The 20,259-nt window shown below is 36.5% G+C and overlaps 1 protein-coding gene and 1 pseudogene across 2 annotated transcripts; both read right to left on the bottom strand.

Annotated features, from left to right (window-relative positions):
* Positions 1–560: 560 nt before the first annotated feature.
* On the bottom strand, positions 561–10,222 carry LOC147499507 (CMP-sialic acid transporter 2-like; annotated as a pseudogene). Its single transcript, XR_015197012.1, has 12 exons — positions 9,647–10,222; positions 5,683–5,804; positions 5,329–5,406; positions 5,180–5,249; positions 4,820–4,927; positions 4,368–4,501; positions 4,177–4,256; positions 3,221–3,269; positions 3,064–3,129; positions 1,715–1,806; positions 675–800; positions 561–575 (listed from the first exon to the last, which is right to left on the bottom strand). The product of XR_015197012.1 is annotated as a CMP-sialic acid transporter 2-like (transcript).
* Positions 10,223–10,304: 82 nt separating this feature from the next.
* Positions 10,305–11,477, bottom strand: LOC147499508 (uncharacterized). The gene has a single exon (XM_086563487.1). The coding sequence runs from the start codon at positions 11,475–11,477 to the stop codon at positions 10,305–10,307; it is 1,173 nt and encodes a 390-aa protein (XP_086419613.1).
* Positions 11,478–20,259: the final 8,782 nt, after the last annotated feature.

Consider the following 20,259-nt stretch of genomic DNA (forward strand, 5'->3'; position numbering starts at 1 on the left):
CTTTTTAGGTGATTGGTGAAACTCCGTTTTACTTATTTATTTTTCAAAGAATACAGTACAATAATAGTGAGAACACCAAAAAAAAAGGAAAAAAAAAAGTGGGAACATAGGAAAGAAAGAATTAAAATTGGCAACGCACAACACAGAAGTGCGAGGACAATGATTTGGAGGGGGGCAAATCCTTCTAAGTCACAGATTAATTGGTAAACCATTCTTCAATTTCTTTTTCCATCTGATTAGTACTCTTAACGAATTTAAAAGAGTCTGGATGAGCTTTCATGTAGAGTAAACATCTTTTAGTCCTACTATAAATTACAAGAAACATGCTGAAGGATCACTTGGACTTAACCTAGTTTCTTTCTATGCATTCTAGCATTGCATTTGTATTTTTTTTAGCATTGTTATTTTGTGGACAAAACCAAGATAAACAGAACCAAGGGCACAATAGAACTCACAGGATCAATGCCAACTCTGCAACCAGGAGCCAAAACATCATTAAGCCATTCACTAGTTGTAGGAACACCATAATTGCCCGCTCGCATAAGAATCCAACTAGGGCTTAACTGCTTCTCCGCCTAGGTGATATGACAAGTACAAAACAAGTTAAAACATGCTACAAAAGATTCAAACACTAACCACAACCAATATTACGAATATAATAAGTGACTTCAAACCTGAAGGAAATAATGGCCATCAGTCCACAAAGCTGCTTTATCCTTTGCGACAACAGCAGTGCCAGCGCTACCAGTAAACCCCGATATATATGCTCTTCGCATGAAACATTCGGCAATAAACTCACTCTGTATATCAAAATTTAATCGACCTGAATACAAACGTTGGTCTGCTTTCTAACACCAATACTATTAAATCTCAATGCAACACATAAAAAGTCAACCATTTATACCAAAAAACCACAAGTGCCTGATTCAATGTTGACTTGAATACCTAAATTTTCTTTAACGCCAAAAATGAGAAAACCCAAATTGATATTAGACCTACATGAACCTTAACAAACTCACAATTCTATAAACTCAATGTAAACAGACTAAAAATCAATCCTTTATACTAAAACTCAAGAAGCCCACTTATATACAACATCATATGAACTCAAAACACAGTTACCATTGCAAAAACAAGTCGTAAAAAGAATTTTTTTAAACTTAAGCCTGATGGCCATCTTGAGAAGGCACATTCCCATCTACCTATGTTTGTCTTCTTATCCATGTTTGATTATTGGAGCATAATAAGATACTAAGTAATAGAAGAGTAGCCTAATGTCATCCGTATTCCAATAGCTGGTATGGCATTGACAGGTGATAAACTTAATTTCATAGACAGATGAGGAGACTTATAATTGTAACGGCATTATTGCTTGTACCATCTGCCATGCAGGCACATATCACTTTTTAGTTTGCTCATCGACCCATTGATTTCATGGATAACATCACTTATTTTAAGTCTCGATATGAACTTATGCACAAAGCATAAATCAGTGGAGAATGAGAGGCAGAAATATACAGCGCTTTTAACAGTTCAAATTCTAACTGTATCATCCAGGTGTTATTGAAGTTGGCTCTTTAGGATTATCCAACAAAAAGTGAATGACAGGAAACTGAAAATAATCAAAATGTAACACTATGTGACAGTGTGAGAACAAAAACAGAAGTAATTGGAAACATTGCACCTCATTTTGAAGGCTTAACAAGTGTCTTACTGGTTGTCAGAAGTATATGGCCACGTTCCCTTTAAAGATCAATTGCAGATCCCCGTGTTAGCTTGACGTCACCATTAAATAGAGAAGTGAACCTACAATTAAAGCATCAATTACAGATTAGCTGAAACAGTGGGAAGAAAAATTAGGAAAGTTTGCAGTTTCAATCTGTAATGTATTTGCTCACTATCCTGTTAAGAAATACTGAACAGACTAGTAGATAGTAGAGGAGATGATCAATCAAGAAGAGACATGCAAATGAAAGGCTGATTAGGATGTGACGCAATTAGAACAGTCCTGAGGGGCAATATACAGAAAGAACAAGGCAAGCCAGTCAACTCTAAGTCCAACAACACCAAAGAGAAACAAAAACTCAGAGACGCAAATTAAGAAATAACCTTAATGATATATAGTTTAAGGGTAGGATACTAGAAAAATTGGACTTATATATGTAAGTAGGTTCCATTTAGAAGGCTTACATTTCATACAATCTACCTTAGATGATGAGCTAAGGGCTGAGTTTTTCTAAAAGAAGAAATAAAATTACAGACAACTCTAATACTTTGAATGAGCATTCCAACTTAAAAAATTTCAAAATCTCTATCCTTGCCAGAAAAAGCTGTGAATTCACCAGTTCCTGTCTTCGTTGAATTTCTTTTGCCAGCGGACAGTTCTCTGGAACGAAAATGAATTTCTTCTATAACATTTTACTTTATTGGTTTTCGGAACTGGCTTATCATCACCTATACCGCACAATAAGGCCAGCCAAAAGAATCTCCTTGAACAGAAAGTCCCGTAATGAAATTTGAAAAAGAACAGAAATAGAACATCCAGTGAATTTCTTCAATTGAAAGATTCCTAGAAATAAATGTGAGACTACATGAACCAAATGATGATTAGTTGTGATATATTCTAATCCGCGTAATATCTTACCATAGGTGGTAGTGCCATGTACATGTGTTTTGTATGGAATCCAATCAACTATGACTTGCATGGGGTAAAAGAACCAATCAATCACTAATTACTTGTACAAATGAAAAATGAGAGATGAAGACACCTTTGCCATACAGAGAAAAGGAAGCAGTTCAAATAATTCTAGACTTATAGGACTAAAGGGTACTCCATAGTCCATATATGCATACGAGCACAGATTTTTCTTCTTTTTCTCTCTAGTTCTTATTGTGATGAATGAGGGTCATCACATGTGTTTTTCATGCTTGAATTTGACAAGTCGAGAACCATGATAACTTGCCAAACCAAGAGAACTCTTCAATAATCAATCTCCATAATGGACCTTATACAATCAATCCTACCCGCAAAAATGAGAAGGTGATGTAGGATACGGAGCATACCTTAAAAGAGCAACTTTACTTAGGGAGCAGTGGTTTTCGCTCATCCTCGCTGATACGATGACTAGCCTGGAAAAAGAACAGGGAACCAAGGTATTAGTTCCAGAAATTTTAACATATAACCATTTATCCTCGAGAAAGATAAAGCTAAGTTTCTCACATCCTCATTTGCTCCTGCTGCCATATTTATAAAGGATGAAGCCTTCCACCTGAAATGAGAATGCGCTGGAAGGGAAGTAGAAAATCTATCTCAGAAGGCCGAACTTGACACTAATACAACGTACCTACGGGAAGGGAGATTAGAATAAGAAATATTGCTTAAAATTACAAGTACGCAGCTAGCATGATGCACATTTTACATGTCTTTTTTTTACCTCACGAAAATAAAACATTTTGAACCATAAAGACTTGTCCACAGAACCATTTTTCCATTAACACTAATCCACTCAACCCGCCTCAAAAGCACACAAAAAGATCCAAACAAATGTGATAATTAATACCAACTCCAAAATTGCAGCTACTACACCTAGCTGGACTTAAGGGTATGATATGGGGAACTCACAACATAGAAAGGGTAGTCATCTACTCCCAAATCCCAATTATATTCAGGCAATCGGCTCCAAGTAACCTGTGTTCCAATGTCATGTAGTGATCAAACCAGAGCATAAACGTATGACTCAAGGATTTGCACATAACTGATAGGCACATGTTGGCAATTTCAAGACGTAGGCACAAATCATGGATACATCCCACGTTATACACACTCATCGACACGTACAGTTCATGCATAGAACTTTATGTCGAGTCATTTGATATGGTATTGTACGAACATGCTACATTTAATCGTTCATCGAAAACTTTTAGTAATATGGGAGAACTTGGGCCTCATAGCATCTGACCATTCCTTCTTTTGAACAGGAACAACATCTACCACCACTCTATATTGATGTGTATTACAAGAACAACGAGATGACACAATAAATATTGATATGTGGTGTTCAAAGAACACATTTCCTATTTAGGGTCCTGGGACCAGATGATCTATTCTCATGTTAAATTACGCTTAGCAGTTGTAGACTCACTTCGTCAACAGAATCATAAGGAACATGGCTGTACCTATGGTTGTCGTGGACATCCACTAATTCGACACTTCCATTTTGTGGTTCATCTTTGACTTTTGAAAGAGGTGAAAAGAACTGCAAAAACAATGAAAAAATAGTATCAGGCAGACCGCAGACCTCAAAAGAATAAAGTCAATAAACAAAAAAACAGTTCTTTCTCTTTCATTGACTAGGAATCTTAATTACCTGGTGCATTGAGATAAATACAATAGAGAATCCTAACATAAAGTTTATTGTCAGTGTATGACCAAACAATGCAGCAGATGCAAAGCCCGTAAAAATTGTGGCGACAGTTGATGAGTACTTCTTCAAAATTGTGTCTGCATCATCAGAGAAAGATTTGATCAAATTTGGAAATATTAGTTCGTAAAATTCTCAGATGTGGTAAATTATAGGTAACAGTGTATAAATTAACAAAATATGAAGGATATCTTCTTCCTTTTCTGACAAGTAAAATATATTTTTATAATACAATATGTGCAGAAACCGTTATGTCAACACCCAAGTTAGTTAATTGGATTTTAACCCTTTCAGAGCTTAATTGTGACATGTACACCTTCTGTTCCTAATAATATGTTCTTGACACAAATGGACTCATGTAACTTCTAGGAAATAAGAGTAAGCAAGCAGGATCTGACCTGCATATTTGAAAAAGAAGGATGACAAGATCCCCTGTGCTGCATTGTTGAATATTAAGAGCATGGTTGCTCTAGAATGTCCTTGAAGAATATCAAAGCTACTAGGTCCTGGAGCCACATGGGATACCAGTATCAAGCATCAACACCATGACTGTACAAAGTATATGCACATGAAACAATGACTATGCAATTTCCATAGAGACAATATATATCTATCAGAATCAAAGGAATGATAATAAAAATAACAGCTTAGTTGACGCTGGATCAAGAAGAAAAAAACATAGTCTGTCATTTCTGTATAATTGCCTGTCATTTTTAAAGGAAAAAAACAGTCTTTTAGACCAAATTGGGTTCCCATACCTTTAAACATGACGGTGACAAGAATGTCAAGAAAGTTGAAAAGAGCACCATATCCATACAAAAATAAGTTCTGCAAAAATACAACAGAGACATATTCAGTAAAAATGTAAATGATTCAATGGATGTTGAAAAACAACTAAAAGATTTACCTGAAGGTATACGCTTGTCTCAAATTGGCTCTTTAGAGCATATTCATTGAAAACTGATGCCATCGATGGAACAGTTACCTGACCAACAAGTTCAGAGACTAACTCAAGTCATGATTTTAAAAAATATTAATATAACTATATGAGAGATTTTATCCAATTGCTGAAATTTTTCTAAATTTTTTTATAGTAGTCTGTAGCTCTTGCATACATGATACAAAAACATACAAGTCATAATCATAAGACCAGCCACCATTAAACTTTAAATAATCGGTCTTGTGGCATATACACTGAATGGGCATACATCATGTATTATATGTTTCTTTACTAACTGGACAGATGAAGCAATGAACTCACAAAGATCAATGTATATACGTATGCACCAGTTGCAATAGGAATACCAACACGGTAGTACCCTCTGGTAGTGACCGAAGTTGATTCACACTAATTCCAATAAGCAACAGAGCAAGAGCCTCCCACTGTAAAAGAAAGTGGAATTAGAAAAAGATGTATACATACAAGCACAAAAATGATGGGGAACCAAGTATTTTACTACATAAAAATGACCATCATTCTATCCTCAACAATATGTTTATCGAGAAGGATTCATACAATACTTTCACAAACTATATATGCTACAAGACACCAACTAGAATAACGTCTTTCTAAGTTGCTATCCGATAGGTCACACTAGTACTAGTTGCTAATTTACCATTGCCCATTTAATTCGAAAACTAAGTTGGTAACATCTCTATCTCTTATTCAAAGGTGAAACAAGTCTATTTAGGTGAGATGAGTCCGTTACATTATTGTTTATTGCATACGTAAATTACAACATGTACATTTTCACATTAAAAACACACAAGTATAACAATGTCTTTCTGTAGAGAAAAATGACGTTTTTTCTCTTTGGTGTGAAAGGTGCGACCCGCGCTCCCTTTATGCCTAGGCAAGGCGCGACCCGCGCTCATGCTTTGGCGACCTCTAGACCTCCAGTGATTTAAGCGCGACCCGCGCTCAACTTTGCCTGGTCGAGGGCGCGACCCACACTCCACCGTTTTTCAGCACAAATTTTGACTTTTTTGGAAGTTTTCTGAAATAGTATAAATATAGGTTTTTTCAGTAGAAACCTAACCTAACCAAAAGAAAGAAAAAGAGAGATTGTAAGAGAGAAATTATTAGTGAGTTGAGTGTTCATTTTTTGTGAGTGAATTGAGAGCTTTTGTAATATGTTACTCTGGACATCTAGTAAAGCTTGGATCTCGCCAGTGTGGACGTAGGCAAATTGCCGAACCACGATATATCCTTGTCTTGTGGTTAGTTCTCTTTTGCATTATTATCTTTACTTTATATGCTTGTTAAATTGTTAATGAGAAGCGTTGGGATAGTGCTTGGAGGGTGTTGAAGTCTTGTTTAGTGAGAAGGATCGATCCTTGTGTAGGATTGATCTATTTGTTGTGGGTAACGTTGTTTCCGCATTGTCCTATTCACACCAATTGGTATCGGAGAGAGGTATACGACCTAGGATTTTGAGTTTTGGTAAAGAACCATAGTGCTCGAAATTTGTGTAGACTAGGTGTTCGATAAAATTCCTGAGTGAGATATTTTTTGGGTTATTGTTTGTGACTTGAAAAAAAAACTCCCAAGATGTCAAATGCTAGATTTAAAGTAGAGAAATTTGATAAATAAGCAAAAAAAAAGATGGCGAGGGTGTTGTTGGCGAAGAAGCATTTAAAACATGTACGGTGCTACAATTGCAAGGAAAATGGGCATTATCTATGTGATTGCCCTAGTCCGAAAAAGAGTAACAAGATGAGTGGTAAGTTTGAGAATAAAGATGTTAGTGAAGCAAGTCTTGCTTCCGGCTTCGATGGGAATGATGTAAGTCTTTCGGTGTCTACACAAGACGACCACATGACCGATACGTGGATTCTTAATTCCGGGTGTTCCTACCACATGTGTCCAAATAGGAAGTGGTTTGCTACCTATGAGAACTTGGCTACAAAAGGATAACATGTTGAAATAAAGGTACAACTGCTATAAATACCTTTTTCAATATTTTACATGCAAGAGTGATAGTCGCCCTCTGGAACAATCTAAATCAGACACCTACACCCCAAATGCCATGAGCCGCACCCACTTTGTTGTTAGGTCTAGATGTCAATTCATATAAAATCCTAGCAAAGTTGTCTGAATATTTTCCATCGGAAAAGAGGATATCTACAACAGAGTTACCAATGTTTTATGACATTTAAATTGAACTTGTTCGTGTCATTATGATACCCTCGAGTTCTTAACTAATCCGTGGTGTAACTCGAGTCACTATGGACTTTAGTGATATAAAGGTAAAATTCATAAATGTTTTCAATTTTTTTTTGACATTTAGACAAAATATGGAAAAATAGAGTTAGCATTTTGATTAAAACATGAGCACCATAGCACCACATCTGACAGATTTATTTTTCCATATACAATATAAACATTGTACTTTCGACACACACAACATCTTCTATGGTTCATAATATCTATTATAACAAAAATATACTTATTGTCTCAACATATGACCCAAAAATCAAGTTATCATCGTTGGCAAAATTGGCAAGATGTGTGCATTGGGTCTTCTTCCATAAAATCTGTCACTCAAGTAGCTATAACAAAAAGAACTATTTATTAGAAATCAATTATACAACACTCAAAACCTCCAAACTATATAAAAAGGAAAGCTTTTCTTAATTACTTCAACAATTGGTTTATTGATGGTTTTTGGTATATATAGACCAAACTTCTTTCCAGCAGATGGAAATCTAGTAACAAAATGTAATGCAGATAAACTAAATCAATGTAAATTGTCTAAGTAGAAAGCTATGACAACACAAATATGGGAACCACAGAGTACCGAATAGAGAAAGACTTCGGTACTTTAGAATTTCATAAAACTAGGAGGCAGAGCCAACCAATACACACAACCTTTCTTTCATCTCAAGCTAAGCACCAATGAACTCTTAAAGCTCTTCCTCTTACTACTCCATCTACTCTCTACCACCACGATACACTTGGTAACAATCTATATCTATCTCAGGAGCCAATCATTTACTTCAAGTTCGTATATTTCACTGGCCTCAATGGGCAAGAAAGGAAGTGACGCGATAATAAACAGGACATGTTTATAAATAGTAGTAAGGACGGTAACACTTCATAAAGTAGAATACACAATACAAATCAATATCTCGAATTGACAATTGGTTCAGACCATAGTCATCGTTGAAGTTAAAGTTTTTACACCTGAAGTTTGGCATTGTAGTTACACAGTGATAAGTGTGTTTTCAAAATTTTGATCTCTGAGTCCCTCTCTCTCATGCCCGCATGATTATAATAAAACAAAATGGAGAGTGAAAGGATCTTCAATTAGGATTGAAACGTTCCTACTTGGTATACCATTCGTTCGTAATTAGGATTTAGATTGCAGCTTCCTAACCATTTTAATACTACCCTTTTGGCACTGCAATTTCACAGTAATAAGTGCAAATGGAAAAAAAATTAAACAAATTAATCTATCTAGATAAGAAATCTAAAAATGATCACAATGACCATACCCATATACACTGATTAAATGGTTCTAGATAGGGATATCATTATATAGTTAATATTATTGTTAATCAAAGCAAGCAAGAAATCAACTCAAATCGCATAAAAATAGACCAACCTTAGATAATCACCTTATTTATAGATGATAAATTTGATCACTTCTGTGTTTTGGAAATAGAGCAATCGTGTATCACTCAAGTGGATCTTTTGGAAAAAATCAACTAATAATCGTATTAACTCATGCTATGAGATTTGTACTAGAAATACTTCCATTGGTTCCTTGTAGATTTGTATTTGGAGTGGTGGAGAGAACAATGTGTCACAAAAATTATAATCATTAAAAAGAATGAAGAACAGAGAGAGTACCAGTTATCTCCATTGCTTGAAAAAGGTTAGTGAAGAAGAGTTGAAGTCAGAGTATTTGTTTGGGAGTATTTTTGTTTTGTTTTTGTGTGAAGAAAAGAGTTGTTTTTACGGTAAGAGGAGAAGGAAAAGGCAGGGGTGAAGAAAAACTTTTCTTTGTTTCGGTGGTTTAGTTTTGTTTCAGTGGTTTAGTTTTTTGGGTGTCTTTGGTAAGAATTTTATTGTAATTATGATTCTTAGACTAATGAATGTGGTGTAGTTTGTTTATCGTCAGATCATCCCAAAACTACTTTCTCCCAGACTTGCAGAAAAATTGTGTATTAATAATATAATATAGGCTACATGAAGGAAGCATTAATATAATATCTGTCACCTGCTCTTTTGATGGATTAGGAATGTTGAAGATAGTTCGTAATTTGTGCACCAGGTCATCACATATACTTGTTGAGCATCTATCCCACAACAGATGTGGTTGCACTGGATTGAACTCCAATAGAATAATGCCAAACAATCTCCTTAGCTGATATCCAGTATTCATTATCGCCACTTCTTCTAAACAATGTATCCACTCTCCATCATCTTCAAGAAGTCCATGTGCAACACACGCAGCCTTGAATGTTGGATGAGGAATATCTTCAAATTTGCGTAGATCCTCAAATGGTGTTGGGCCCTTTACGATGGTCAATTGTAGACGCAAATAAAACCTCTCTCCCTCATTGGGCTTGGCAAAATACATCCTGCCAATAGCATAACCACTGCTTCTTTTAGTCCATACCTTTTCTATTTTGTGCCAAACAAAGTGCTCAGGGAATTCTTGGTAAGTATAGGCCTGAGCATCTGGATTTGAAGCACAACAGTCGAAGAATGAAGTGAGACTCGACTTTTGTCGTTTTGCCCTCTCAAGAATATTCTCCATCAATTCTTTAGGGTTGAACACAACATGATGCATACCTGACAACAAATCATAACTTAACAGTATGACATTCCAGTATAACTTAATAGTATATTGATGAAATTGGTTTAATCAAGTGTTAAATATCTGGCAAGTGAAGAGATAACCTTACAACAATTGGAAACTCTTCATGTAAGGAAAACCCAAATAGCCACCAAGCTGCTTCTGGTAGTCCAATATATCTGGCATCAATGTATTGTTTAATCTCATTTCCGCCATCCAACACCATTGTTGTTTTGTCATTGCCCTTGTAGATGTAATTGTGGATGTACTTAACACATTGCAATCCCGCACACACTTCGACATTAATATGACAATTAAACATCCTCACCAACTGTAGATTATATGGGACAACGTTCCTATTGTCAACCTCTTTGTCTTTCACCATATAGACACGTCCCATGTTGCGACGCATATAAAGTGGATAACCGTATTTTTGTATGGTTGTCGCATCTGTAAACTCATATGGAAAATGCTTTGTGCACTTGCCATTTTCCATACACAGTGAGTTCATATTTTTAACACCACACGGTCCATGGATCGTACAACTTTTTATTGTATCAAAGAGCAGGAGATCCTTATCTGGGTTGGGAAATTTTGCATATATAATTCGATCAATTGGGGCTGCGGTACGAATTTTATCTTCATGCTTGAGGATAAAGAGTGCATGCATGTGCGGGAGGCCACGCTTATGAAATTCAATGGTGTACACATGAGCTACTTCACGACCAAACACAATTTTCTTCTTGATAAATTTCATTAAAGCTCTTCTCTTTAATTCGAAAACACGGACATGAACATCAGGTCGATCAAACGCATTTTGGTTCCTCAAAAGGGCTTCTTGCACTTTTGGCCAATGAGGATTAGCCGTCATCATGAGGAATATATCTGGATGCTTATTGTAACGTGTCATAGCCATTGAGGCTTGGAAGATCTTATACATGTACCTTGGACTTCCAATGAACGATGATGGAAAAATAAATCGTTGACCAACTTGATAAGGATCCGTACCCTCAGCTAAATCTGTCAAACTCATGTACACTTCAGCACGAAGATCCTTTTGGTGGGTATAATGATAGTATAGCCGATTTTGCTCAGTAGAAGCCCAAGCATCACACAGAAGCTCCTGAAGTAATTTTCCACCATGGAGTATTGCTGAATATTCAGTATAACGTTTGAACAAACGATATGCAGAGAACACCATCTGAGTCAATCGCCTCGAATCGTCGTCATTGACATCATAAAGTTTCATTTCGGTTGACCATCCAAGCTCACCTCGAGGGGAAAACAAAGGATAATGCAGGGGTAGATAAGCGGGATTACATTCATCAATCCACTTCAGTGCATTCCCTGATCTATAATGAAGAATGATATCTCTTGTGCTTCTGATTTCAGTTCCATTCCCAGGTATAACAACTGTAATTTTATTTGCTGAAGGAAGATTTTATCGCCGTCGGTTAGTAGATGTATTATAGTGGAGATAAGCTGCCATGTCATTTTCCTTAGCTGTGCGAGCACTTAATATATCATATGCTTGACGAAATTTTTCAGCAAATCTATTACAATCCAACAATGTACTCTGAATGACATCAAAAACATCACGTCTCAATTCTGGATTTCGGCGATGACGCATGATAAGAGCCCAAAAATGTAGTTTTAACCCCTTAATATCATTACATTTAAACCAATTATGTGTATAATAAATATGAGTTAGTACGTACTGTTCACGTGCATTTATGTATTTCAGGCATTGGAATCAAATATGTGAAGAAACATGTCACTTTTGCGAGATAAAGGAGCAAAGGTTGGTTGCTAAGAAGTTCTATGATTAAAGGTCATGATTCAAGGAGAAAAAACATTTTTAAAGCCCGGTCAAAGCTGAAAAGTCAAAGTCAACGCGGGCAGAAATAGAGTAGAAAAATCAACAAAACTTATGCAGGCCGTATTTTTGGAATCACACCTCGGAATTGGGCCTATTATATGTTAGAACGACCGGCTCGGAAAGGGATTTCTAACGGTCCAGACCTTGGCCCAATCAGAGGAGCAGAAGTGGACGAAAAGGCTATTACAGTAATTTCCAGCCGAGAAACCCTTTTTGGACTTATATAATTAGGTTTTGGGCTTGATTTAAGGGCCCAAAACATAGCTCCAAAGCCCATGCACAAAATTGTAAACATAGTCTCTCTTATATAAAGAGGACTAAGGCATAACTCTCTATATACTTAGACTTAGATAGATATAATTATTTAGAGCTAAATAGTTAGAATTTAGACTTAGTTATTAGATTAAATTTAAGTTAAGTTATTATTCTTCATTATTCATTTGATTAATAAAAGAAAGTTTGTTCTTCATTATGTTTCATTCTTATTTAAATGTTTATGATAGTCTAATGACTTCTAGTTAAACCTCTATTAGAGGGGTTTGATGAAGCTTGATGAAGACTTGATGTGTTAGTTAGGATTATTGTGTTTAAGAGTTTCACTCTAGTAGGATAGTTGATTCGCCATGAGAATGGGTTGACTTCCTCACATGCTAATTATTAGTTGACAGAGATTGTCATGAATAATTAGGAATCAACACTTAATCTTAGTTTATTAAGATAGCAATAACCTACACTAGCAAGTGGATTCAAATCTCCCTAATCCCTTCTCCATATTCATATTTCAATATTCTATTATCATAGTATAAGTTAATACATCTTATTTAAGTTAAATTGCCATATTAGTTTAATTCAATTCATTACTCTCAATCGTTTTGGTAGTATCGATTAAACTAGCAGAAACTTACATTTAAAGAACTAGGAGTAGAACGAATTCTCTACTCCATTTATTGCATGATTCAAGAGAGTAGATAACTTTGATACATTAGAGTAAATTACTATAAGGTTTACTTCTGTTTAAGTTTAATTAGTTAAGTAGGAGTAAACTAGAGTTTTTACACTTATCAAATGGCGCCGCTACCATCTTAGTTCTGTTTAAATTCGTTTCCTTTAGTATTTTCGTCCCTACCAAAATCCCATTAAACCCACCTACCCTTGTTTGGTTCTGATTGTGTTTGTTTGGTTCAGAATTTTTTTTTTTCTAGAAATCTACACGGAGCGCGCCTGTGCCCGTAGTAGGCTATCTTGGGAGCGCACACGCCCTAAAAACACTGGACATTGGTAAAGGCAAGAGCCGCTCGTGCTCTTCTACGCCTAGTTCCATGCACGCCCGCGCCCACTTCTGAATTTGCCCGATTTTCACAGGTTAGTTCCAACTCATTTCATTGAAGTTATTCAGTGTTTCTATCTTCGTGAATACACTGTGATTGCGTATACAAGACGTTATTCAAACGCGTAGCAAGGAGGCATTCAGGTACTCCTGCTTCCACTCCTCGTCTATTCTGTTAGAGGATTAATTCTAGCATATCAGGGTTGTTTGACTGTTGTTATTAGTGGTTTGTTTTTTTATTAGCCTTAGCTTTGTATGAGATTAAGGTCTGGTACTAGTAAACCATCTTCTGTTATTTATCGCAAACATCAACGCACACGCCTATCTAGAATACCACACACTACACCTGCACCAATGGCTGACGAAACAGAGACTCCTCTCTCTGATTTTTACAAGACCCTTAACGATAGCCCTAAGTCGTGCATCATTCTTGCAGACCTAGTGGGGGATTTTCGAATCCCCTTGAATATATTTAATTTGTTACCAGTTTTTCATGGGTTAGACCATAAGAAACCTTATTAGCATATGCATAGGATAGAACAAATTCTTACCACATTTCATCATCCTACTGTTAGTTCGGAGCAAATTAAATTGAGGGTGTTTCCTTTCACCCTCGCCGATAAGGCAACATCTTGGTTAACTGCCCAAGCGCCTAATTCTGTGGACTCATGGGCCAAACTTGTTCAATTATTCATGGAACAATTTTACCCACTGCTCAAGACAGATGAAATGCTTCAAAAGATTCATTTCTTCCGCCAGAATCCTCATGAATCCTTTTTAGAGGCCTGGAATCGGTTCACTGATCTTCTTATTGAGTGTCCACATCATAACCTTGCGAAAGACACGCTTGTTTGTGCCTTTTTCAAAGGGCTTTTACATCACCATAAAGAGGTTCTTGACATAATGACTGGGGGTAGTTTCCTTAGTAAAGGTGTCTCTGAGGCTTATAGGTTTTTAGAAGATCAATCTAAATGTCAAAATAACTAAGAGGCTAATGGCATCCCCCACTCCAGTAATTCTTCTTCCACAGTTAAGGTTGCCAGTATGTTTGAGGTTAAATCTGATCCTGAGCTTAAAACTTTAATCGAATCTCTCACTAAAAAGATAGAAGCCATTTCTGTCCAACAACAACCTACTCTGATCATGAACGTCAACACTCTTCCATGTAATTTATGTTACAGCATTGAGCATCCCGACTCCTATTGTCCTCTAGTCTATGAATAACCATCTGCTCAATCGGACAATGTGTATTCCATTAATAGCGAACCTAACACGCCTTGGAGACAACATCCCAACTTTGGTTGGAAAAATAATCATCACATTACATCTCCAGTGTACGGTTTAATAATCAAAATGTTAGGCAAGCGCCAAATTACAATCAAGCTCCACCGAGACAAGGAAAAGGACAAAGTAATTATAATAAATATAATAATAATTATGGGTTAGATAGACTTACCCTCCCCATTTTCAAAAATATTAGTGATACCCCCCCATTTGTAAGATCCAACGGTCAGATTTCTTCATCTGAAAAAAAAAATCATCTCGTAGCCGTTGGATCTTGCAATTGGGGATTGGGGGGGTATCACTAATATTTTTGAAAATGGGGTAACACTAATTGGTACCTAGTAATGGGGTAAGTCTATCTAACCCCTAATTATAATACTAATAAAGGTATTGTTTCAGTTACTAATAACTATCGCAACCCACCTGTTAATAATCAACGTGAGATAGCTCCAGTCACACCACCTGTGCCCACTACACCTTCATAACCGGATCGTCTCGACGCCTTCATACAGGTTAGCCAATAGCTTTTCCGATCCATGACTCAATCTAACCAACAGGTTTTACAATCCATTAATCATTTAACCCAACAGTTAACCCAAGAGAATGCCCCACCAAAAGGTGTGTTTCCAGGTCAAGCCATACCTAATCCTAAAATGCCAAACACAGCCTTTGAAGTAACCGGTAATCCTAGTACTGAAAATATCAATGTAGGTGAGCTAAATGCTATCACCACTCTCCGTTTTGGCAGAGTGGTTGATAATGCCGTAATGATGCCTATTGTTACCCCACCAGTGGTCCCTACACCTGATATTTTACTAGATACCAAAGTCGTAACTGATGATCCTACTCCTATAGAGGTACCAGTTAAACCTCAACCCAAGAGGAAAACGGCCAAGATTAAAACTCTTGTCGATCCACATGCTAAATATAGAGAGAACACACTGTTTCCCCGGAGACTAGCCATGTTACACAAGGATACTAACTTTGATGATATTAGGGAAGTTTTTAAAAATCTAACGATTAACCTACCTTTTCTTGACGCTATTAAAAAGTTACCACAACATGCTAAGTTTCTAAAAGAGTTGTGCACTACTAGGCGGAAGACTAATATACCAAAAGACGCCTTTTTAACTGAACAGTTCCAAATTCTATCTGAACATAATGGAATTGTTAAGTACAAGGACCCTAGTCGTCCTACTGTACAATGCATCTTGGGGGATACCTATACGACGACTGCACTATTAGACCTGGGGGCGAGTGTTAACTTACTCCCTTATTATTTATATAAACAAATAGGTCTACAGGAGATGCAACCTACTAAAATGATGTTGCAATTGGCTGATCGGTCCATTAAGTATCTTAAGGGTGTTGTTGAAAACATGCTGGTTAAGGTTTAAAATTTTTACTACCTAGTAGACTTCGTTATCCTAGACACAGAAGTCGCTAACAACTCTGTTCCTATCATTTTAGGGCATCCTTTCTTGGCAACTGCCAATGCGCTCATAAACTGCCGCGATGGTTCGATGTCCATGTCCTTTGGTCATCTTTCTGTTGAGATAAATGTTTTCAAGATAATGAAACAGTTACCGGATTCATCTATAGATGGGGAAGTTAGCATGATCGAGAGCTTAGCTCAAGATTATTTCAACAATACATTTTCGGAAAATTAGATGCACCAATTCCTTTCCTTCGGTAACTCTGACTTTGACGATGACTCCTACTTAGAGGAAGTTAGCGCCCTTTTCGAGTCTACCCCTATTTTAGATCCTTCTGACGCTCTACCTTCCGAGTTTGAGGACCTCTTACCTAAGCAGGCACTACTCAAGACGAGGATCCTCCGTAATCCTTTTTGCCAATTCCTCCCAACCCTGTGCTCAGACCTCTTCATGCTGAGTTGAAATATATCCAGCTTGATCCGGATGGTAGTCATCCGGTGATCATATCTTCTCAGTTATCTATTGATGAAGAAGCACGTTTGATTAGGATGATTAGGGAACATCGTTCCGCGATTGGTTGGTCCCTGGACGACATTAAAGGGATTGACCCTAGTGTATGCACGCATCGCATACATTTGGAGGATAATGTGAAAACTTCACGCGAACCTCAACGTCGCTTGAACCCTGCCATGAAAGAGGTGGTCAGAGAGGAAGTCTTACGGTTACTCGATGCGGGGATCATATATTCCATCTCCGATAGTGAATGGGTAAATTCTATTCACGTAGTCCCTAAGAAATCGGGGGTGGGGTTACCATTATTCGTAATGATGCGGGTGAATATATTTCCACACGTGTTCCTATGAAATAGAGGATCTGTATTGATTACAGATGCTTAAACGCTATGACACGAAAGGATCACTTTCTTTTACCCTTTATAGATCAGATGCTCGAACGTCTAGTTGGTCATGCTTATTATTGTTTATTAGATGGCTATTCTGGCTATTTTCATATCATTATTGATCCTGATGACCAAGACAAGACTACCTTCATATGTCTTTTTGGAACATATGCGTATAAACGGATGTCTTTTGGTCTCTGTAATGCTCCTGGTACCTTCCAGCGGTGTATGCTTCATATTTTTAGTGACATGGTGGAGCGCTTTATGAAAGTTTTCATTGATGATTTTTCTATCTATGGAGACTCTTTTAATGATTTCCTGTCTAACCTTTCTCAGGTGTTGATACGATGTGAGAAGAAAAATCTGGTTTTAAATTGGGAGAAGTGTCATTTTATGGCAAAGAAAGGGATAATGCTAGGTCATATTGTATCTAGTGACGACATAGAAGTAGATAAGGCTAAATTGGATAAGATAAGGTCTTTACCTATACCACGGACTGTCCGTGACATTAGAGCCTTCTTAGGCCATGTAGGTTTTTATAAGCGTTTTATCAAGGATTTTTTGAAAATAGCTAGGCCTTTAACTAATATGCTTTTAAAGGATGCCATCTTTGATTTCAATTTTGATTGCAAGCAGGCTTTTGCAATTTTAAAAGCCGCTTTAACATCTGTACCGATTATACAGCCTCCCGATTGGTCTAAACCTTCCGAGCTTATGTGCAACGCTAGCGACTATGCTGTTGGTGCTATGTTAAGACAAAAACTAGATGATAAGTCAACTGTAATTTATTATGCTAGTAAAACTTTAAATAATGCTCAACGCAATTACACTACTACTGAAAAGAAATTTCTAGTTGTGGTTCATGCTTTAGATAAATTCCGCCCTTATTTGGTTGGTTCTAAGACCTTAGTCTACACCGACTATGCAGCTTTTAGGTACCTTCTTGCCAAGAAGGATGCTAAATAGAGATTGATTCGATGGATTCTTCTCCTGAAAAAGTTTACCCTAGAAATTAAGTGTAACACCTCTATTTTTATTAATATCCAAAATTAATTATTTTGCAAAGTTTAATATAATATTGACTAAGTCTTAAGTTAAGTGGAGTGAATATGTATGTTTGACTTTTTGAAAAAAAAAAAAAAATAGTTTGTTTGGTTTGAAAATGATTTAATATGAAAGTTTTTAAGTTTTAAAATAAAGTGTAGAGATTTTTCTAATAAGGAAACATGGAGAGAATAATTTCATAATTTATGGGATAAAATATGGAAAGTTTCTTAAAGTAAAATATGGCAGAGAATTCTTTAGAATGGGATGGTTTATAAAAAATGGAGGATTTTTAAGAAAACTAATTTTTTTTGCTTAGAACTAGACAAGTTAAAACAAAGAAGAATGGAGCCCGGATTATGCATCTCTTATCTAGCTGTGGATCGGGTTTGTGGTGTTCTATTTTATATATTTTTCTGCCGGAATATGAAGGAGAGTAGTTATAGTTTTTTTTTTTTTTTTTTTTTTTTTTTTTTTTTTTTTTTTCACCGAATCTACGGGTAGGAAGAAAAAGCTATATGTACAGAGTTTTAGTTGCTTAATCATCGAAACTCTTAATTGAAACTGTTGGACTAATCAAACTCTGGAGATTGTTAATGGCGTCGCCAAGTCAAAAAAAAAAAAAAAATCGTCCTGTTTGTTTTGTTTGAACTCTTTTTGTTGTGATGTTGAATTGTTGGTTTGATGTTGGTTATTGATGTTTGATTGGGTGCTGGAGAGTGGTGTGGTTGAAGCTTGGAACAAACGTTAATGGCGGTCGAGATCTAGATTTGGGGAGTGATCTCGACAGTTGATAAAATGGTGTGGTGTGTTAATTAAAGTTGTAGGGGTTTTGGTTGGGATTAATTTCGGTTAGGTTGGAGTGCTGGTGGGTGGAACTCGCGGTGGCTGATCCGGTGGTGGAGGGAGCTGTTGAGGAAGAAGAAGGAAGGGGCATTAATGGCGATATTGTTTCTGTCTTAGTTGGGCTTGGGCCCGAACAACTCATTTTGTTTGGTTGGGCCAATTTCATTTTAGTTGCTTGTGGGCCAAACATATTTGTTTGTTTCTTGGACCGGAACAAAGTTGATTTATTTTCTTTGGGTCGTTTTTCATTTTTATGTGGGCTGGTCTTATGTTTGGTTATAAACTTTTGGGCTTAAGGTTGTTTAGTTGGCTTGGGCCGAAACTAATTAGTGTTTTCTTTGGGCCAATTTCAAGTTTGTTTTGGGCCGGTCCATATAACTTAAAATAGATCCAATTGGGTCTTTAAATGTTTAGACTTTTGGGCTTTGGTTTTGGACCTTGATTGTGGACTATTGACTGTTTAATTATGTTACATTTTATGTTGTAAATTGTATGGACAAGTGTAATGATAGAATGTTGCTGAAGCCTGTATAAACTTGTTTGTCATTATCTAAGAAAGATTTGACGTTGATATTGTATATTTATTGACACGTGACGAGAGTGAAATTTTAAGAGACATGATATTTCTAAAACACTATAAAAATGTTATGCGGTACGTTTGGAGCAAACTGTGACATTATGTGGTATGTTGAAATTATTGTTCCGTTAAATGATATCATATGTTAGGATATCTATTAAATGCAATATCTTTGAGAAATAAATGTAAACGTCCATCATGATATCTGTGAGATGCTGCTATGAGGTAGTATAATATTTGTGGATATTTCCTAAGGGATTGTGGCTTAGTGCAATAATTCATTTGGCACGTGAAAGAATGAAAATTGTTATGAGATGTATTGAGATATTTCTAAATATTGTGGCTTAGTGCAATAATATATTTGACATGCACGTGATAAAGTGAAATGGTTATGAGATATAAATATATGTTACCTGAATAAATTACGTAACGAAAATCCTAGAACCTAGCTACCACAACCCATGTGATTTGGCCCATGTGTTGGGTGTATGTGATATGATTGGCCCTTGTATAGGGTGTATGAGATGTTGATTGACCCATGTGTAGGGCAATCGTAGCCGAATAGTGGCTTGATTATTTTGTTTGCAAAATTAGAACGAGATGCGCGATATTTTATGCCGAATAGTGGCAGTACCCATGTAATAACGTTCGTGTGGGGGTTACCTGGTATGCGATATCCTGCTTAGGGTAATTACGCATGAAGTGGTTCATTACGTGAGGGGAGGCGTGTGGATGTACAT

The sequence above is a fragment of the Coptis chinensis genome, chromosome 5 (genome assembly GCF_015680905.1).
Source record: "Coptis chinensis isolate HL-2020 chromosome 5, ASM1568090v1, whole genome shotgun sequence".
Taxonomy (NCBI): domain Eukaryota; kingdom Viridiplantae; phylum Streptophyta; class Magnoliopsida; order Ranunculales; family Ranunculaceae; genus Coptis; species Coptis chinensis.